Source organism: Strix aluco, chromosome 29 (genome assembly GCF_031877795.1).
Source record: "Strix aluco isolate bStrAlu1 chromosome 29, bStrAlu1.hap1, whole genome shotgun sequence".
NCBI lineage: Eukaryota > Metazoa > Chordata > Aves > Strigiformes > Strigidae > Strix > Strix aluco.
Window position 1 is genome coordinate 1,890,504 of NC_133959.1, and position 22,015 is coordinate 1,912,518.

The following is a 22,015-nucleotide window of genomic DNA, read 5'->3' on the forward strand; positions in this document are numbered from 1 at the left end:
AGGGGGTTTGCCTCGCCCGTGCGTTGCTGCCTGGGGAAGTGGTGCTCAGTTGTTTCGGTTTAAGTTTCTAAATGAATTCTGCAGCGAAGAACCGTATCAACAAATACATTGCGTTTTATTCAGGAGGATCTTTTTAACCTGGATTAGACGAGATCAGAAGATCCAGGCATGCGTGAGAGAACAGACTGCATGGCTAGCTCAGCTCTCGTGCCTGTGGGGTGACATCTTGATGACAGTGGAGTTTAATTGCTTTCTGGTTTGCTGATACAAGCTATTGTCCATTTAGGGACTGAGTTTCTGCTTTACATTGCAGGCACAAAGCATTTCGATTAGGCTAGAGTTTTTTTTTTTAACTTAATCATGTGTCTTGCTCTCTAAACTTACTCAAAGGTAGGGGGTTTCTGTATTTCAAGTGGGACAGTATCTTCAATGCTCAGATTGTGTAGTGATGTGGAATTCTGTATGCTTATGATCCTTCCTTAATAGAGCTGTGAGTGTTGAAATTCTAATTCGGCCACAGTTTCAGTAACGTAGAGGGGTTTTTAAGCTAACATTTTTCATAAAACTTGTTTTCTGTCTTAGAGGGGCACTCTTAGTTTTTGACCCTGGAAAGTTAAACAACTGAGGAAGTGACATTTGTGCTGTAATAGCCCACTTACATACTGGCTTCCCTGTTTATAACTGCATAATTGTATGTGAAGTTCAGCAATTAAAAACTTTAAAATGTACATTTTAGCATTTTAGCGCTTTATTGCTGCTTGCACTGGCTGGGATTTGTAGGTGCTTAATATTACAGTGATAATATGCATTTATTAATGCATATTAGGAAAACAATAGATTATAATACAAACTACAGTTCATAGTAACTGGCAAGTCTTCAGCTCCTAAACCTTCATTAAATACACAGTTTTTAAGAATTATTTATATTAAAAGCTCAAGTACTTGCTTCCGCCCCAAAGAAGTATTTCTTTTAAGTGCTGGGGAGAAGAAAATGGGGTGGAAGAGTGGAGAACTGGGCCCAGCAGGCAGATGCGGTTTTGTTCTTCACTCATCAAAGTAATGAATGGGGTAATCTCAGCGAGGAGGAGTGACCAAACGTGTACATTGGTTAATTTGGGGATTGCTGCCCAAGGAGCTCCTGCACAGAGGCTGCTTGTGCACAGTGGGGTTTGCAGGTGCCGATCTCTACCTCTGGAAGGATGTGGGGGACCCCTGAGTCCTCCAGGAGCATCCTCGTGGCTGCATTTCTCACCTCAGCAGCTGGCCATTGTTGCCATGGCTGCTGGCACCTCTCTTGAGTAGAAAGCTAAACTTTTGCTTCAATAGTTGTGGATTTACATGGAATTTCCAAGACTCTTACTGGGAACGTTGTATTTGAGTAGTGAAACCAGTAGCTTGTCTCTGAGGCATGTGTAGTATAAAAAGGTCTGGAAGGCTTTGTAGTTTAGGTCAACAAAAATTATATAGGATCTATAATTTTCAGGTCTCAGAGTCGATCCCATCTGCAGTCTGTCAGTGACCTCAACTTCAAATGAGATTGTTGGGAGGCCTTAAATTGCAGATGGAAATTGTGTTGCAGGGAGATGGTATTTTAATTCCGTAAGTAATAGATGTGACATAAAAAAAGAATATTCAGGAGGCTTTTTACTGCTGTGTTTCTGGTAGGAGGTAAATATAAGCCTTGAAATAGTGGAATGTCTTGGGAGAAGTCTTTTTGTCTCTACCTAATATGCAGTGGTTCTCTCTTGGGCCAGCTTTGGCTAATTGACTGCCAGTAAACTTCACACAGAGTCACTTGAAGTTGTGGGTATATTCAAAGGTATTTATTTCCCCCAGGATTTATATATCTTGGTACTAATGAACTTGGGGACTCTGAGGTGTCTCTTGTGAGTCTGTCACAACGAGACACTGGATATATTTGCTTTGGTTTTGCTCTCTGTTTTACTTTGCAGAGTCTGTGTGGTTGTGTTTAAAATGAAAATGTAAGTGGAAATCTAAATCGATACGTTCTGTTCAGGTCTGCAGGACGCCTGTTCTCAAGTATCCAGGTCTGCTTGAACCGAGTATCCTCCCGGATTGGGATCTGGCCCTTTTTTTACGTCCTTTGCCCAGTTGTGCTGAGAAGCCAGAGGGAAGGAGAGGAGGGAGTATGCCAATATTTGGACCAAGCTGCGTGGGCAAAAGAGACATAAGCTAGTCATAACCGAAGAATTAAAGAGGAACTTTGAGTTTGGGGTATTAGTGAGTCTGAAGTTTATGAATCTTAATTGATTTCTGTTTGTTCTCTCTTTTGTAGCTGGCTTCTGAGGCACCGTAGCTTTGCCTGACTGGAATTGCACGTGACAGTTCAAAATGTCCCGTTAATGCGAGCCTTGGGGTTACCAGGATTTTGTAGTTTCTCTGTATTTATTGGAATTCTTGCTACTAATTTTAAATGTTTGCAAGAAGCTTTAAATTCTGAAAATAATTCCCTTGTTCCAACATAAATAAGAGTAAGCTTTCATTTGCTCTGTTTGCTCAGCATTTGTGACTCTTAACATTCAAGAAAACAGACAAATACACCAATACTAAGTATAGGCAAATATTTTCCATATAACACTGCCTCCAGTATAAATTCCAGTAAATGCATAACAGAACTTCTCGAAACAACATATTCTTTAATTATTTGTATTTCCCTGAAGAAACGGGGAGGTTTCTGACTGGTTACCTGACCTGAGGATTTCAAGTGTCCTTTCTGGTCATGCGTAGGAATATCCCATCCAGCTTTTCCACTAAACATTTTTAAAACCTCATGACAGCTTTGATGATACTCGATGAAGTATTTTATTAGTTTTACATTCAATTTTTGTGTGTTTTATTGAAGCTTTTGTGTTCCTCCTACTCTTTACTCGAGCTTCCGTGAGCCAGATCTGGAGTATTTAAGTGCGAGGACCTGTCTGTGCATTGCTACTGCCTCTGTCAGCTTTTGGAGTATGTATTAAGGGTTACTGGCTCTTGTCTAGCCTGGGGAAGCTCGAGGATGAAGATGAGCGTAATACCGTGCTAATAAAAGACAAATGTTTTGTGGGAGCTTTGGGGCTGAGTTTTTGGTTTTTTGGTTTAATCTCATGACTTCTGGAATAATCTTACGGTATCTGGAGGACCATTTGACAAAAAGCACTTGAGTCTGTGGGGTTTGATTCATGTTGGTATCCCAGGGCAGAGCTTTAGTGTTTGAACGCTTGCTGCTTTATTTCTCCACCGTGCCTGAACACAGCAGGAGCTGTGGAAGGCAGTGAACTGGGCGCAGAAGCACAGAAATGCGCTTTCGAGATAGCAAACCAGTGAATTTTTATGGAGTAAAATGTTGAATTGTCACCTGACGTGGCTGGGGTCTGCTCAGGCTCCTTTCGAGGGTCTGTTTGCAAGTCGGGTAGGTCCGGTGAAGCTGGTGGTTTGAGTTTGGGTAGATCTTGGAGAAGTACAGCCACACATTTGCCGTTTGGATGTTCCTTTGGAAGTTATTCCTATGGAGCTTTGGGGATTGCTGAGGGCGACTGCAGGAGGGACTTGATTAACACAGTTCATTTTCTCTTACTGTAAGATGGGAGGACGCTTGACGCGTTTTCTTAAAGATCCATTGGAGGAACTAGCAAACAGTGCAGACGTGGTAATGATTTGCTGACCTTTCAGTTCTGCGTCAGGAAGCCTTCTGTTGAAAGTAGTGAGCACGGAGCAGACACCCTCTCAGGTGTGTTTGAAGGGGCTTTGCTTGCTCTTAGTGTATGCAGAGTTCAGAAATGCTCTATTCTTGCATGGCAGTCGCTTGTTCTCTGGTCCCACACGTCGGAGCAATTGTGCTCATTCACACTTGGACCTCTTCAGCGGCGCTGTCACCGTCACGGATGAGGGTGTGAACTGCAGAGGTGAACATCTGGTACCTGGCAGCAGCAGCAAACCTGGTGTAAAATACTTGAGCTGTTGTTTTTTTCCTTAAATTTTTGTCTTTATCTCAATCAGCTTCTAGTAGCTCTTCTTAAATATAGTGAGTCTCACGGAGGACTAAAGCTAGAGTCTGTTAACTGGAAGATCAGGGTGTGCAGGTGGCCCAGTTGCTCGGACAGATCTGTCTTGTTTTGCCTCTTAATTGAACACAAAGGTGAGGTTTCATCAGCATCCTTGATTTACCGAAGATTTACTGAACCCTGTAAGTTGGTGTACTCTGGAGAAGGCACTTTCACCCACAGCAGTACCACGGTCCTGTCCTAGGGCTGAGGAGATAACTTGTTTTAATTAGAAGGAAAGGCAGAAAGAGGGAAGGACCTTGTTCCCACAGAAGGTGGATGGGATGCCATTCCTAGGAAATTGTAACAAAGTTAGTTCACTGTCTTGGAATCACTAAGGAAGAAGAATTAGGTGACTTTAGAAGATGATGAAGTGATTTTGGAAATGGTAGCAAGAGCTGTTTAATGGGGTTTGTCCATACAAGAACATTCAGGAAAGTTAATCTAAATAAACTGAAGGTATAAATTGAAACATGTTTTAATTTGGTTAAGCTCAATTCATCTGTTTGCTCTTATTCTGAATGAAGGTGTCCATGTAGGAATTTAATTTAATAAAAGTACTTAAATTCATACCCTTAATTGGGTTAGGGTGTGCATGTGAGCATCCTCAAATGACCTGTAGCCAAGGAGTTGGGCATCGGCAGAAGGGAGGCGATGCCTGTGTAGGTGCAGGGGTGATGTTGCTGAGAGGCCAAGAGCCTTCCCCTTTTCCCCCTAAAAGGGGAGCTCGGGCAGTGCAACAACTCTCCAATATCCAGCTCTTCCCTCCATCCCTTCTGAGGAGTTACCACACTGATACTCCTACGTGGCAGATCACAAAACCCAGCAGCCCCCAGGCACCTAGAAATACTGTATTTCAGGGCTTCAAGGAAATAAAGCTAAAGCTTGTCGTTTAACTCACAGTTTTAAGTTTGAGATTACACGTTGAACTTCAAACCATTTTGTATGTAGATGAGGGAATTTATAAGTTCTGTAATTAAAGCTTGTCCTGATTTGTGTAACAGTACTTTTGTATTGTTACTGCCTCGTTATTCTGTTTACGTGTTTCATATTACCTTTTTATTCCCCTTAAGTAATTTTCCAGAATTAATTGCAGAACTTCACAAATCTGTAATTAGCAGTACAAGATCCACATTGAGATTTTTTTTTTTTTAATCCAGATATTTTTAATGTTTCAAATGCTTGTTTGCTCAAGTATGTTCATATGAATTTCTGGACACATTGCACAGTACATGCTGACACCGTGAACAAAAAGCTGGCCAGTCTGTCTATGAACAGTGTGCTGTGGTATGCAGTGTCGTGGCACTCAAGGAATTCAGTGATCTCTGTATGAAGAGCAAGATGTTGTTTATTGTTTCTTTATAAAGGTTGTTTCGGGTCTGTAAAACTCGCTACACAACACAGAGCGAGTGCTGTCAGCTTCAAGCATATTCTTGCTTTACTCACCGTCATAAATATCTCGTAACAATCTAGGGTGTGATGCAGCTCTGTTAAATCGTATTGGATGGGCTCTTAAAAAGCTCTGAAGACTGTGTCTTGGTATGAGCTTATTCATCTGTGCTAGAAGGATATTTTCTTGCTAGTGAATTTTTTTTGTTAATGTCAGCGTATTGTGGCTTAGATTCCTCACTCCTGGGCTGAAAGCGTTTGGAAAGGTTTTATGAGAGATGATAAACTTAATGGGCTTTCAAGCTGTTAACTCTTTGCTGCTAAATGTAAATGTCTCTTTCTGTAATCCCTTGGAAGTCCATGTGATGCTTCCCAGTGCTGGGAGATGCGGGTACTGTGATACAAAAAGGATGATACAAACGCGCCGTTTGGACTTTTAAACTCTTCTTGGCGTTTTTCCCATTGAAATGTGTCTCCTGATGTGGCAGCGTGTTCACTTCTAAATGACTTTTCAACCTATTTGTAAACTCTTCTCTCCCTTTGGAAGGCTTCACGGTGGGATCCCACACGCAGCACGTTTTTCCACCCTGTGGAGCACAACTCCTGTCCTTTTAGTGTGTCTTGGAATGTTTTGTGTGACTTAAGAAATAAAACCAATACAAGCCACAGTTCTGAAATTTAAGAAGTAAAAACTTAGTGTGGCTTGGATTGCATATGCTATTTCTTTCCCGGTAGTTGAAACCTCAGGTGAGAGTTGGAATTCCAAAGCCTTCCTGATCTCTGTAAAATCACAGCAAAGCAAAAATTGCAATCACAGTGCAAAAAGGCTGAAATTCAGTGTTGTTTCTGTCTTGAGCAGATTTAAGGGCTTTTAGAGCTAGCAGGACTACTTGAAATGTAACCAAATTAGTATGGAGGAAGAGGCCGATTGTTGAAATGGGCAACATAACAACAGTATTTTGCAATAAAGTTGCAGTTTGCTTTCCCAAGGAATTGCCAGCTTTCTGTTGGAAAAAATTTGCTTAGCGTGTTCTCGGACTTAGAACTGTAATAAATTTTCCCCTCAAATATCCACTGTTTAACTCAAAACTTACATAAGCACCAAAGATCCACAGCTAAGCTGTTCTGTGCCTGAAATGTGGTTTAGGGGTCAGGAAGAAAGTAAGCACAGCCCAGCTGGGTATCATCCCAGAGCTGTGCTTTTTCTGAAGTAAGGGTACCACTGGTGATGTTGTAGGTTTATCCCTTCCCTACATACAAACTGCTGTTTCAGGAGGTTTTGTATTGGTTGGAATTCTGTATACTTCCCTGAACGTTTTTCCTTTTTTTTTAAAAAAAAGTATAGGTGAAAAATCAAGCTGAGTATATTTTGGCAGTGAGCGTTGGAGCTTTAAATTTCTCTAAGGTAATCTTTTCTTTTTCCACTTGTTTTTGCAGGATGCTGTGACATCAAAACCAGTAATCCAGTTTCAAGGAAGCCAAGGGGTAAGTTTGCATGTGGGTTGCTTGGAAAGTTCCTTACTGGCTCATACAATTAATCTGAGTAAGGTATTTGTTCTGTATGCCTGTCCTGTTCCAGTTCAGGGAATGCTGCTCTGATTTCTGGGAGTGAGAGATGTGATGTCCAGATGTGGTCCAGGAAGGAGTGTTTGCTCATCGATCGCATGGGTTATCTCTCCATAAAAACCTCCCCCCCCCCTCTTATTTTCTAACCTTGATAAATCCATAGCACCGGTGTTGCCAGTGGTGAAATTTAGTTTTATAAGGCCATGCTGGTGGGTAGAACAAGGAAAGGGAAAGTTCACCAATGGCAGTACTGTGGTGGGTGCAGCAGCCCCTGGAGACCTGCCTGTGTCCCCAGGGAACGTCACGCCAAGCCGGGTAAACTGGGTGCAAGACTTTATGGGTACCAGTTATTTACAGTAGCAGCGCTTGGAGGCTGCTACGAATGTACCGAAGCTTTATTTAATATGCATGTCTAAACAACTGTGCAGTTTCTGTGAGCACCAAAAGTTTTTTATATTTAGGAGTTTTATTTCTTTAACTTCTGTTCCGATGACTGAACTCCTCCAGGGTATTTATAGACGCTTGAAACCGTCTGTCATGCCAGTTACTGACAACGTTGAGATTTAATTGGTAGTGTTTCTGGTAAAGTAATGCAACTCTTCAGTGAACTTTAAAAATGTCATTTATATATCTTTTAGATACAAGAAGGTGTGTGTTTAACTTTGGTGCCCTGCATAAGGATTTAATTTTTTTTTCAAGAATCTGAACTCAGCTGTAAATAATGTCTTAATTCTTTGTGGTGGTGCAATAAAACTTTCAAAAAGGCTTGAATTAAGTAGGCATTAAAGTCCAGCACATTTCTCCTTGCCCATATTTTACCTTGTGGTATTAGTCTCACTATTAGTACGTAGTACTCTAACAAAATGTAGCAGGAAAGACATGATTGTTATCATAAGTTAAGAAGAAAAATACAAACCTTTTTGTCCTGGGAAATAAAGAAAGAGGTAATTTCCAGGTTTTTTTACTGTGTTTACAATTAAACTTCCCAGAAAGCTCAGCATGAAAGCTTAGATAAAAATCTGCAACTGAAGTTTGGCAAAACTAGAAGCCAGTGACAAGGAAAACTTTTAAGGGTGCGTGATTTGTTGCTGTGAGATGAGCAAACAGCTTTGCATGTAATAAAGAAGCTAAAAAGACTGCAAAGGCTTTCCTTTCCCTTTGAAGAGCACCTTGTGAGGGTCTGCACCTAACTGTTCCTGTAAAGCTGCTGAAGTTCTAGAAATGCCCCTTCTCTTACTTAATCTTCTTCCTGGAAGGAAATGTAGCAAAATGAATCAGAACAGCTTAAAAACGCTCCACTGCCCTCAGCCTCTGTGCTCTCCTTGCAGTGGGTTTCATGTGGCTCTGATGCGCAGGGACCTGGGCTTTTTCAGGTTAACCGAAACAAAACCCATTTTCAAATGATGCGGTTCCTTATAATAAAAAAAGACCTTAATGATGCAGTTCCTTATAATAATGAAAAGACACTTTATTTTCAAATGATGCAGTTCCTTGTAATAATGAAAAAAGACCTTATTTTCAAATGATGCAGCTCCTTATAATAATTAAACATACTTCCAAATGATGCAGCTCCTTGTAAAAATTAAAAATAAATATTTAATGCACTTAATTGTGTTTGAGCCCTTAACTTCCAGAGAAGAGTTTTTGGTGAAAGAGCTGCCAGTCACCTGTAATTACGGTCGGGGTCGCGTGGAGAAGCAGCGAAGCAGCACGCTTGCCTCTGAGGTTGCCGTTTAAAGAGCGAAGCGTGGAGCCCTGCACGGTGTGAGCAGCGCCGGGGCGTTGCGGGTGAAGGAGGATGTTGGCGGCACAGAGCTGACCTCTGCTTGCCTCGTTTTCAGCTGTTTAATTAATTGCACTGTCGAGTAAAGGCCAAAGGTAGAGCTTTGAAGAAAGCGAGATCCAGTTCAATTGGGGCAGATAGAAAGAGCTCTTTGTCTTTTTATTATTATTTTTACTGGGTATGACAAGAAGCTGGCAGCTGCGAAACCATCTGTTTTTAAGTGTAGGATTCATACATGTCACGATTGTGCCCTGCTTTAAGGGATTGACGGCAGGGCTTTAAAGGCTTTCTAGTGAGCCTTCTATCAGTTGGACTGAAAAGATAATTTCAGTAATTTAACAAGTTCTCAAATTCAGATGATGACATTAAAACGTACTTGTTTAACTATTTTTTTTTTTAAATACGCTTTCTTCCACTATACCTTAATTCCCCAATTTGTTGCCTTCTAATAAATGTTGCTATGGAGATTTCCCATTAACTTTTGAGGGTGGTGGGTTTTGTGTAGCACAAATGTCAGAGCATGATTTAAAGCAGCGTCCAGTTATATCAGATTTTAATAGTGTGATTTTTTTTTTTGTGTAAATATCCCTCTCACAAGCAGGAAAAACTTGGAAGTACTCGGTGATTGTGGGAGGCAGGACATAAGAGTTTAAAACAAACTGCTGCTTCCTTAATTCTCTAGAAACCTTTAAATTATGGTGTCCATGTCTCTTTTGCCAATTCCCAGTGTTAGTCTAATGAATGCTGTCAAGGATACTCTCAGCTTCTAATACACAGAAGAAAACTTTCATGTTTAACACTCTAATTAACTGAAGAATGGAACTGGCCAGGAATAAAACACAGGGTCAGCAAGGTGGCAGCTCTGTCAGGCAGGTGCTGAAAGGAGGATGTTGGTGCTTCTAGCCCAAAATAAAAGGGATGTTTCAGTGACAGGGGGTGAAACATCCTGGATGGATCCTGCTCTGCATTGATCTTCATGAGAGTTTTTGTAAACTATGGACTGTAAATGATCTTTGCCTTGGGATGCATTTCTTGATAGCAATGCTAGTCTTGTTAATTACTTTTTCGGTGCAATAATCCATGTAATAATCAGAATTTCAATAGTAGTCACTTGGTCATAAGTAGCAGAGTGTTACTCTGCGTTGAGTTGCTAAAGTGGAACTCTCTGGATATTCTTTGAGCAGCACCTCTTTGTTAGTTTTTCATTGTGAACTGGGTTTTCTTGGATAGTTTTATAAGTTTATGTGGAGTCCTGAGCATTTTGCTTGTTTCAACGGGCGCGTAAATTAGAATTTAAGAGCTTGAGTACCAAAGCGTTGCAAATGGTGGTAGTTGGTGTCCATAAGTGTACAAGAAAGGCTGAAGATGCTTCTATTTCGGTAAGAGCATGTGCAGAATTAGAGCTTAAGTTGGGTCAAATTTGCAGGTGCTTACTGGGGTGGGGGGAGTAGGGAAAGGAACTGAACTGGGGAAAAAAAAAAAACACCTTTGGGTGCCAAATACATGTATGTTCATGCAGCTTTCCTAAACATGACTGCTAGGAACAAAATGTCTTAACTTGATGTGATTGGAAAATATGATGTTTTCCTCTGTTTCTTGGGATGAACTTCTGCTGGTATTAATAGAAGAAGGTGAAATTGCCATTCAGAGTGAGCTGTACATGGATGAATATTACTTGAAAGAAAAAAAAAAAACAGAAGTCACATCTGTACCGAGCTATTTTTAAGTGTCTATGGTTACTGGTGTAATACTCAGCACCAAAATTAGGGCTCCCTCAAAGCAGTTACCATGCTGATTTGGTGGCTTGAGAAAGCTTCTGTTTCAGCTAAAAATAATTCCTAGATAACGGCCAGTTTGCATATGCTACACTTTTCAGTACTGGAACGAGCAACATTCAACGCTTAAGTGACTCTCTCGCTCCTGTCTCATTTTACATCCTTTGAAGAAGCTGCAGAAACTACAAAAATGCCGAAGTCGGGGCGCTCAGAGCAGCTGGTTTTTACAATGGTAAATGAGGAGCTAGAAGCAGGTTATTTTAGTATGTGAATACATGATTTGGTTACATCCTCCGGGTTTTATTTTACAAACCCTTGCCTGCAGCACACCTCGCTCCCCCAACAAACGGCACTAGGAGCTGAACAGTCCCGTTGCATTTACCTTCTTGCCCCGTTCCCAGCAAATTAACTAGGGGGTGAACGGTGCCAACTGTAAAATACCCACAATCTACTGTTTACATAACTTTGACTTCGTGCATATTCTCGGCTCGCTTGTAAAGCAGAAGAGAATTTTATTTGTTCTGGATGGGTGGGGGCAGAGGGTGCTGGGACAGATTAAGGGCTCAAGGCTGCCGGCGCATGTTTGGCAGGGGAGATAACAGGGCTCAGCTGCTGCTGCTGGGGGGTCAGCGCTGCCCGTCAGCGCCCGGATCGCCACCAAATCTGCTCCGAGTATTTTTAGATCCGGATCCTGGGACTGTGCAGGGGATAACTTGCCCTTCTGTATCGCTCGAGTCTGGGTGTCTTGGCTTGCCGTTTCGAAAGAAGGGAAGTCTGTTTGAGGGCTGGCTGGAGGAGAGCTGGTCTTGACAGAGAGTAAATGGAAAATGCTGCACTGGCTCAGCTCGATGCCGGTCACACAAGCGTCTCTTACTGCTGCTGAGAACATCCCTGTGGTTTAGCAAAGTGACACAGATGCACTGGGTTTCCAGGCTGCTGTAGACGTCTGAGGTCAAAGGGAAACCACCTAGAAACCCTTCTGTACCAGCAGTGATCTTTCACGGAGCACAGGCACATGTGGATGCCACGAGGTGGTTTGCTGGGCATGTATATTTTGTGCTTATATGTGGCAATCTGGTTAAATATAAATCCGTGTGGTAGAGAGTAGCCTAAAATAGGTTGAAGCTGATGTTCTTTCTGTCTCATTTTCTGGAAGCCATCTTAATTATCAAATATTGATGGGATAGTAGAGCTCAGATGGTGAGATTTGTGTTGGATCTTGAACACAGAGGGGAAACAGTTTCCCTTTTGAAAAATGAATGGCTGGGGGGAGAAAAACAGTGCAGATCGCTGTAGAGTTGTCTGCGGAGCACACTTAATGCTTGATTAAATATTTAATTTAGCAGCAGCGTCACACTCTACTGTGAGCCATGAAATCTCGTTATGGAATTATAATCTCTTAAAAAAGAATAAGCATGCTACCTAGTGACCTGGCTTGTACTATGTTTAGTGCTGGATCACTAATTCTAAAGAAACAAATCTCAAGTGCTTTAAATTGAATATAAACAGTGGTAGCAAGTCTGGTTTGAGCCTGGATCAATAGAATTGGGTCAGATTCCTAGAACAAGATTATTGTGGGCTCCGCTTTGAAAGGCAGCGAGCTGGCAACTCAGATCTGTTTTGTTAGACATAGCTGTCTCTTTAGCTGTTCTTTACATCTGTCTACCTCTGTTACCTTATCTTTTCAGTGCATACGGTTTTGCTAACTTGAATTCTTCTTGTAGCTTCTTGCTCTTCATAGTCTCCTATGCAGTAATCCATATGCTTTACTTGTAATGGGTTGCAAAATGGCTAAAAGCATGGTGACTGCTGAAGAATTGAATTTTGTGTTAGTGTGGACTACCCGAGTGACCAATATTTTTCTCCTTCCAAACAGCACATCACAATTCCAAGGCCTGATCGACCTGCGGAAGTGCGGACTTTCACATTTTATCTTTCAAATATTGGCAAAGACAGCCCCCAAGGGAGCTTTGACTGTATCCAGCAGTATGTATCTAGGTGAGTGGTACAGCAAAAGAAAATCTAGCCCTTTTTTTTTTTGTATCTTCTGTAGGCTCTTTTCCCTAGCAAACCTGAACAAAACTTAATATGTGCTCATCCTTTTTTACAGACTTTCTAATCTGTGTGCGTGTGTGTATTTGAGTAAGGAGGCACTCGCAGAAGAATCTGTTTACTGCTCAGCTTCCTTCTGTTCCCTCTTATGAATTAGATAACGCACCCTCAGTTGTTCACCAGTGACAGATGTGCCCCTTTGCAGTGTTGGGACTATCTTTTCCGTTGCCTTTCTTTTGCAGCAACGGCAATATCCATTTGGATTGCCTTGGAAGCATACAGGATAAAATCACCGTGTGTGCTACTGATGATTCCTACCAGAAGGCGAGGCAAAGCATGGCACAGGCCGAGGAGGAGACTCGCAGCCGGAGCGCTATAGTCATTAAACCTGGGGGGAGATACGTAGGTAAGCAGCAACTTGATTTGGGGGTGTCTTCACTAGCTTGTGAAGTCAAATGCTGGTATTTGTTTGCTTGACCATTGAGATCTTTAATAAGTGCCTGGTAGTTCCTTATGGGTGTGTGATTTGTTAGGGTGCTGCTCTCCTTGTAGACTTCATGGCTTTCATCTTCACCCTGGGACACGCGTGGTGATGTTTGCGTGGCCTCTGAGGATCGTCTGTGTGCAGTCACATCTCTCTCTGGCATTATTCCGTGTTTGTCATGCGGCGATGCTGAGACCACGCTGCCGATCCGTCAGGAGTGGCTGTGCTCCTTGCCAAGGCAGCTACAACCTACCACTGCTGCTGACACGCATCTGGTGTGTGCCTGCACTTGAGACCGTAACTCACAACGTCTAGGATGTGGATAGCAGAGCCCTTGTGTTCGTACACAAAGAGACTAAAGTGGTGCTGCTGACTGCAGCCTTAAACCATCTTAAACAATGAAAGGAGAATCTTGGGGAGGAAATAAAACCGTGGCAAATATCAGTGGGCTCCAGGAGGAGCCTGCAGAGACCTAGCTTTGGGCTCAGGTCCCTGCTTAACCTCAGTCTGGTCACAAACTTAGGACCAAACGCTAACCAGAAAAGCAGAGTTTCTTTTTGGTTTTTTGAGCCAGCTGTTTTTTCTGCAGCCCATGTGATCTGTAGCCAGTCTCTTCTCAGAGGATGTCTGTGATGAGAATGGTGAGTTGCAAAATGTAGAACTGACCCTGACTCATTGTTTTATCAGCCAAGTGCTCAAAGCTGAGAAATAAGATAGTAATCAGGAAGGAAATGCATTGATTTCCTGTAGACTAGAAGATTATTTTGTTTAGCCTACATTTGAGAACATTACAGTAAGTGGATGAAGTTGTTAGGCTTGTGGGGGAGAAGATTCTCAAAGCAAACTGCTTCCCGGAAAGATAGAGCAAAACTTTTGATTTAAAAATACTCTTGCTGAAACGTTTACCTCTGAAATGGAGGAGCAACCATGTAAAAAGCAGTGGAGTGTGTGCTGCATGTGTAAGATGTCAGTGTTTAAGACAGGAGGAAAGCTCTGGTCCAAGAAAGAAGAGCCTGGGTAAGGCCAGTCCTCCTGTGGGATACACATGGCCTCGGTGTGCCAGCACCATCAGCTGATTCGCTTGCAGGCTGCTCTGGGGGGAGAAGGCTGGCTCACATTTCCATGAGAACACGGAGCTCAGCACTTAAACGTCAGTGGAGTCATTCCAGGCAGCTCAGATGTGGAAGAATTTATATGAAAAGTTGAAATTGGAGATGAACGGAATAGTATAGATGTGAACTAACACTTGAACAAATATATATGTAAATAGATAGCTGATATGTCTGCAGGGGGATGTGTGTGCTTACATATACACTAAATGTGTATGTGTACATCTATATATATGCACATGTATAAATATTTTAAAAGACTTCATGTTCTGGCTTAACTTAGGTTTTTTCTTTTCCTATCATTGCACGTTTTGGCTCCAGCCCTAAGTGGAAATGTCCCAATGTGTTTCTGCTCTTCATGACCTGGCAAGAGTTAAGGGAGTTCTAGAAAGCTGACGAATCTTCTCTTGTCCCATTTCTGGAAATGAAGTCCAGTTGACCTCTGAATTTTGGGATGTTTAACATGTGAATTGTTGTTTTTCTCCCTCTCATCTTAACTCAGCCCTGCCGACGATGGGTCGTACTTACTTGCATCAGCATGGTGCGTAATAAGAAGCCAGGAAGTGGGGACTCAGTTATGCAATCTACATTTCAGTAAAATAAACACGGCAGACAATCACCAGTATCTTCAGATGACTCAGTTGAAAACATTGCTTCCTAGCAGTGGAGAGCTGCCATGCTGAAATAAACCTCCAAAATTCTTGCAGTAAATGCTGGACGTTGTTTGTCCTAGTGAAGGTCACTTGCTTGAACCGAAGTGATTATCGATTGCATTTCCATGTTTTAGACCTTGGAACCTACTATTTTCCTTTGTGATTTGCTGGTTTCACCTTTGGTAGCAGGAACCTGGCTTTGTGACCTGTTTCTGTATTCAGAATAGTAAAATGCTCTGGTGTGCGCTTTAAGTGATGTGGGACTTGTGTGAGGGTTCTAGTTAAAGCTGTTTTTCGATAGGAATGGGAAAAATGAGTTCTTGTGTAATGCCGTCAGAAACCAAGAACCACATTTGGGATGGAGTTGAGGGAGCTGCCTCTGAGGGCTTGAGATGAACTTTTGAGACAGCTTTATGTTCTCATGTACACGTAAATGCAATTGGAGGGCAGAGCAGTTATTACTACAATGTAGAAGGGGTTTTTCTATTAGAATAGACAGCACACTAATGAATAGGCCAATGCAGCAGCGTTAGACCCCATTCATGTGGCTGTGTTTGGCGGGGGGAAGGGAGGTGGACTCAGCTCCATAAAGTTCCTATTGTTCTAAAAGCAGAAACATCTGCTGGAGTAGCGTTTTTGCTGAGATCAGCAGCAGGGAGCCGCTCGTTGACCAGTTCTGGTCTTTCCACTCCATATTTCGACTCTTCTGCATAATAATGCAGAATTTTCTTCTCATAGGGAGGGAAAAAATGGTTAGATTAACCATGGGGATACACGCACTTGGGATAAATGAAAAGCTGGCGAACAAAGAGAGCTTTATGTAAGCTTGTGGCCAATAATACTCAGGTTTCGAGAGCTTGGTGTTGCTGTTTACTTGTTACAAGCTTGTCATGAATCATAAAACTCACGGGGTGCTCGTTCCGGCGGTGCATCAGAACGGATGGGGTGTGCTGGTTGTGTTTGTCCTTCATTGTCATCTTCTGGCACTTCAGGTGGTGTAATGAACTCCATATACGTGTTGACAGACCACTGGCCTTTGCAAGGTGACTGCTGCAGTTCACTATTCTCATCTCATTTTAGGCAAAAAGGTTCAGGTGCGTAAACCTGCACCAGGAGCTTCCGATGCTGTTCCCTCCAGGAAGCGCCCAACGCCAGTCAACCTTGCCAGTGCAATAAAGAGAGGCAATAGTGCGATTTCTCAGAGACCCTTCAAAGATAGGGTTGTGCACTTACTGGCACTAAAGCCTTATAAGAAACCTGAACTTATTCTCAGATTGCAGAAGGATGGACTTTCTCAGCAGGACAAGGATTTGCTGGACAACCTTCTGCAGCAGGTTTGTACTCTGATGAAGGCAACAATTTAGGTAAAGGGAAACGTCCTCTCAGAAGGGCAGTACCTTCTGTATTAGTCTGAACGTAACCTGTGTGTCTCAGAGCTGCAGCTGAATGTTTCTCTAAAGGCCGTGTCCGACAGAAGTTTGCAGTCGACGTTACTGTTCTGGGCACAGCAGAAGCCCCTCTCGGGTGTGAGCCTTGGTTTAGGTGTTTGCAACTAAGCTGTATGATTTCGGTTCACCACATCAGTCACTTAAGAGGAACGCTTTTGGTTGGTCATGGGGAGAATTGTCTAACGGAGAATCTACGAGCTGTTTGATTTATAACCTATAAATCTATTCTTTATATTTTTATTAACGTAGACAGAAAGGAACGTGTTCTGTATTGATACAAGTAATGTTTCCTATGTGAAGGAAAAAATACGTTCCTCTCCCCTGAGCTTTACATCTTTGTATTGTTCAGACCATGCCTTTCCTGCTTAGAAGTGTAACTTGTTAGGTGTGAAGATCATGCAGCTTCTTGCAAAGCATATTATTTGTATGTCAAGTGTGAAAGCTGTCTCCAAGCTGAATCAGTTCTTAACACTTTGAGTCATGTTGAAGGTGCCATTTTAGGAATTGCAGTAAATACCTTTATTGCTCTCACGGTGCAAAACACATCATGGATATTTATTTAAATGCTGCAGCTACCCTCTTCTGTATTGAATTTTTTTTTTTTTACTCCTTTTCAGAGCTGAAAAGAATGAGACAGCGAGGAGTTAGCTTGCCCAAGGGCACAGGGCAGGTCATACTGAAAACGGAGTTATTGCTGGCACAACTTCCTTCTTCCCTAGATTTTAATCCTGTAGCCCTTAATTTTCCAGCAGCGCTTGAATTCTTTTGAGCACCCTTTTGAATGCTATAAGTAGATTTTAATATTAGAAATACTGTTTCTGATAACCACCTTTTATTGATGCTCTCAAAACCCCCTGGCAGGCAGGTGGTGTGTTCGGCAGTGTCCACAGTGTCAGCCTGATTGGGCTAAATGCTGATTTGGCTGTAAATGTATTGCTCGTAAACTTAATCTCCTTTCAGCACTACCAGGGCTCCCATCCACAGGCAGACACAGATAAGCTAAAAATTACAGGCTGCATTAAAGCTACATGTCTAAATACGTCTAGGTGTGGGTTTCATTGTACTCTTGCATCTCATAGGACTCTGTGTTCCTGCTGGCCTTTTTGCCTCATTTTGCAAGGCTTCTATTTTTGGGAGGCCTGGGGTGGAGCTTGCGGAGCCCCACACCAGCAAAACAAGGAGGTAGCAGCTCTCAGCCTCTGCGCAGAGAAAAATCTGCGTCGTTCTTCTGCCTGGGCTACAAGCCTTGCCGAGCAGCGTGGCTCCCGCTGCAGAAAGAGGCAGTAACCAGAGAGATTCTCAGAGTTTTTGAAAAACAACCTGGCTCTGCTTTTGTCTCTTGGGCATGTTTACTGGGATATCTAAATGTAAAACACAGCTCAAATTCTTCTTGTATTTTGGCTCAGGATTTTGGAAAGCTGACAGAACTGAAAGGAAAAACAAAGTGTTCGTCATGTAAACTGATAACTCTGCTTTCTATTTTTCGCTTATCAGGAGAGCTTTGCTGTATTAGTTCTGCAGCTTTTTGCTTTTAAATTCTTAGGGTTTTATTATTAGGTCGTAGTCTTCCTAAAGCAAAAGCAGAAGAATCAACAGCATCTTCAGTTAATTCAAGACTTTCCACTCCTCCACTTGATTTTCTGAGGCTGTGCTTGCTGCTGCATGGATAATAAAAATTCATAAGCACCACAGTCTCCTGAATGGAGCGAGCAATGGAGAACGCTAATCCTTAAACAGATGCACAATATCTCCACTGACTGAATAAAAGCATCTTCCAGTTTCAAGTGTAATACAGTTGTCAAACTGAGCGGCTAAAGCGGTGAATTTGGGACGTGGTTGCTGGCTTTGCCGGTTGATCAGCCTGCTGTGGGCATAGCGTTTGGCACCTCTGCCTCCGTGTCCCTTCTGTAAAAACAAATTTAAGGCTTTGTTTTCTTTTTAAACTTGCAGTGCTCTACAGTCACCTAAGAAGGGGTCACTAAGTATCTGCGAGGGCTTAATTGAGGCTTTTTGGTTTGTGCTAACGTTGTATTTTTCAGATTTGTAACCAGCAGCAAGAAGTTAAATTCTCAGTCAAGCTGTGGAAAGACTGATTAAAGTGGGATAACTCTTAACAAGTTGTTTCCATTCTAATACAATTCTGCTGGTTCCAGCAGTGTTTCCTATCCGTGTAGGCACCACACAGAGTTTTGTGGGGAAACTACACATGACAGAATTGGATAAAATGTCAGAAAGCTTCTCATGCAAGTGTACTGAGCTAACTGCAGCACGTGATTTAGGTGCAGTGCCTTATTGTAAAACCCTGGGTTATAAGCTGGTAATCACAGGTTTTGTTCTTGCCCTGAAGCAGTCCTCGGGAAAGTTCTGCTCCGTGAAATCCAGCAGATGATCCGGACGCACAGTGTCATCTGCAAGTCCCTGATGCGTTCTATCTATAAGGCATTCTCTTCACTGCTCCTTGAGAAAGTAGCTTTCTGTCGCCTGTTTTACTGGCTTGTTAGTGAGAAATTATCTTCTGGCAATTGTTAACTAAGCTATTGCCACAAGAGTTCCTCTATCAGCTAATAAACTGCACCGTTTTAGCTATCGGACAGGTATGATAAGTGAACGGCCTGTTCCCATTAGGCTTTATTTCCAGATATTTCCATAAACTGATGTTGTACCATTCCAGACTATGCAGGCTGAATAATCTGTTTAGATATGACTTGTTTCCCAGTAAAGTGGATATGCTTTGGAAACTCATAATAAACTGTTGCAGTGACGAGGCAAAAAGAAAGGCACCGTTTGATTAAATAATCCAAATAATTGGGAAATGAAGCATTAATTCTCTCCTTGTTCTCTGACACTATTAACTTCTACCAGGCCTGAGATTTTTGTCTACATCTTTTTTGTTAGAACAAGTGAGAAAATTAAACCCTAACAGGTTTTTTTGCAAATTACTTTTGTTTCAGGTGGCAAATTTGAGTGCCAAGGACAGCACTTTCACACTGAAAGATTGTGTATACAAAGAAGTGCAGAAGGACTGGCCTGGCTACTCTGAAGGAGATCAGCAGTTGTTGAAGAGGATACTTGTTCGGTAATTATTCCGTCTTTGTTAATAACATCTGGAGCTTGAAAATACTGAACCAGGTCAGTTGCTATAAATCAGGGTAACCAAAGTCAGTAGAACTATGGTAAGTTGAGTGTTTGACTTGTTTTAACATAAAGTAAATCTGTTTATCATCCAGGCAGCTGTAGATGTTGACTAAACTTGACTATCGGAGTGAATGCACTCTTCAGACCATCCTAAGCTGCCTATAAGTCATGATACTAAAACCTAGGAGAAGAATCTGAACGGGGAACACAGGCTATTACAGTTACAAGTTAACGGTGGTTTAAAATCCAGGGAGATGAATGGATTAGGGCAGATGTGTCCAGCTCAACTCTCCACTGAAACTCTCCTTTCCTTTTTCTGTACCTGGTACACGGCTTCCTGCGCAGGCTTCGTGTTTGAAGACAGGGAGAGGGACGTTACGGTGCCGCCACGTCCCCTAAGCTGTCATGCTCAGCCGCTTTGTGCTCTCTTCCTGTGGATGTCCCCGTCCCCTTGAGCTGTTTGCTTTGGACTTTGCTGCTTCATTTCTGTAGTGTTGTTTGGGTGTTTGTTTACTGCATTTTTCCTGTGTTGCAAATTCGGTTAGTATCACCGTTGCCCTGCAAGATTAAGATTTGATTGGAGTAAAGGATGCGTGAAAAAACACAAGGCCGTTCGGGAGAGAGAAGTCCCCTAAAACACGTGCTGGTTGTCCTGCTGCCCACACAGTGTAATAATCACTGTCCAGGGGATACCTGTTCTGACGTTCCTTCCTGAAAATAGCCCTTATTAACTCTGAGTTGGTTGAGATCATAGCTTTGTCTCACTGGTTCCTAAAGATTTTTTTTCCTCTACAGATATTTTTTCTTTAGGTGAAGCCTCCAAGCTTGGAAGCTTTTGGCTGGCAGGCAGCAGGAAAAGAGAACGTATCTCCCAGTTCCTAAAGGAGAATTCTGCTCTGAGTGTTTTTATTTCCCTCTCATGGTTTTCAGCGTGTTTCTACTGCCTTGGTACAGATTTTGAGATGCAGATAGAGATTTTACTTGACTTGATTTTGAGACTTACTTTATTGCACTTTTGGTTAAGATGAAGTAGAGCATGCTCCGTTTGAACGGTTTCCATGATTTGAAAGCACAGTTGGCTTGGAGATGAGGCTTTGTTAAACCAACAGAAACTTGCACTTAAAGTGCTTTGGCGTGCTAAAGGAAAAATCAGACTCATTTAAATGGCCTTGATGTTGAATTATAATTAAAAGGAAAAAATACAACTGCTGTGCAGTCTTTATGGCTTTCAAAAAAGTTAATTTCTCCCTGCAGAAAGCAATGTTTACTGCTTTTTCTAGAATTGTGGCATTCAGTTATGCGAAGGTCTAAAAATAGACCTTGGAAAGGATGTATTCAACTGTACAAACAAAGACCCACTCAGCCAATGCAGGTAATGAGGCTACAAAATGGAAAAAACATGTAGGGTTGAAGACAGTAGAAAAACATTCACAAAAAGGGCACAGGCACCAGACGTAGGACTTTACGTAGCTGGCTGCGGTAGTTTGCGTGGTTGCCTGGATCCAGCCAATTGTTAAATGTTCTCTCTGTTTTCAGGTCCAGTTGCCACTTGATGGTTCAACGGCTGCAATAATTAGCACATCTGCAAATATTAAAACCGTATCTAACAGTGCTCATGTTGGGCTTCTCCTCCTGTTGTCTGTGTTTCCCATCCTTTCACTTTGTAGGGAAATGGTTTTCTGCTCTTACAAGAGCTGCTGAATTGAAAGTAGTCGTCTTTCATTCACTTTTTTTTTTGAAATCCATAATTAACATGTTAGGGCATGTGACAAGGTTGCTCAGTCTAGTCAAATGGCATCCGAAAAGCCACTTTCACTGTGGTGTTTACGGAATATCACTGTTCCCCTTCCTGTTTTCGCAGTCTCTGAGTACTTGTCTTGAGTTGATCCGTGGCTGTTGAGATTGTTCTAAATAAAATCAAACAAAGCAGCAGCGGAAGGCAAAACTGCAGGTGTCTAAATGTTGCTGCAATACGGCCGAAGGTTCAAGCTCAGGTTAAAATCTTGTAAAAGTCGTGGGGGCTATATGTGAAATATTTTTCAAACACTGGGAAGATTATGTGTGTGCTTTAAAGCTGATTATAGCCTCTTGTGGAAGAATTTAGACGTTGGTTATTTGGGCTGTACAGCTGGTGACAAAATGACTGCAGAGCTAGTTTATTAAAACCTTTAACCCTGAAATTTTTTTTTCAGCTTGACAGCTGCAACTTGATGCAACAGTGGTTTTTCCTGGGTGATTAATAGACGGGCAATCTGGCTGGTGTCGGAAGAGTAGGGCAAAGCTGGTGTGCTGGGAGACTTCACTCCGAGCTCTGGAGAGCCCCTTGGGCGCTGGGGAGCGGAGAGACCCCGCGTGAATGTGAATTAACGCGCTTACGTGATCAGAATGACTCGCGTTGTGCTTTTTTGCTACGAGAGGTTTCTATTGTTTGTCGAATACCTCAAATACAGACCGCTGTTCTGCATGATGCAATTTAGAAGTATTATTATGAAGCCCTAAATGTAAATCCTAGTGAACCCATAATACTGTAACAGTTCCTGTTACAATCCTGCTTTTCCTTCACCCGGAGGGGCTAGCT

General features: G+C 42.3%; 1 protein-coding gene across 2 annotated transcripts in view; it reads left to right on the plus strand.

Moving 5' to 3' along the window:
* Nucleotides 1-22,015, plus strand: part of ELL (elongation factor for RNA polymerase II) — a 55,978-nt gene that overhangs the window by 18,973 nt on the left and 14,990 nt on the right. For both annotated transcript variants that reach the window (XR_012621104.1, XM_074808710.1), the window contains exons 2-6: nt 6,870-6,917; nt 12,433-12,554; nt 12,851-13,014; nt 15,935-16,188; nt 19,254-19,378. Coding sequence is in view for 1 of the 2 variants with exons in the window: in XM_074808710.1 (XP_074664811.1) it covers nt 6,870-6,917; nt 12,433-12,554; nt 12,851-13,014; nt 15,935-16,188; nt 19,254-19,378 (713 nt within the window). In the remaining variant the exon portion in view is untranslated. The remainder of the gene's footprint in view (nt 1-6,869; nt 6,918-12,432; nt 12,555-12,850; nt 13,015-15,934; nt 16,189-19,253; nt 19,379-22,015) is intronic.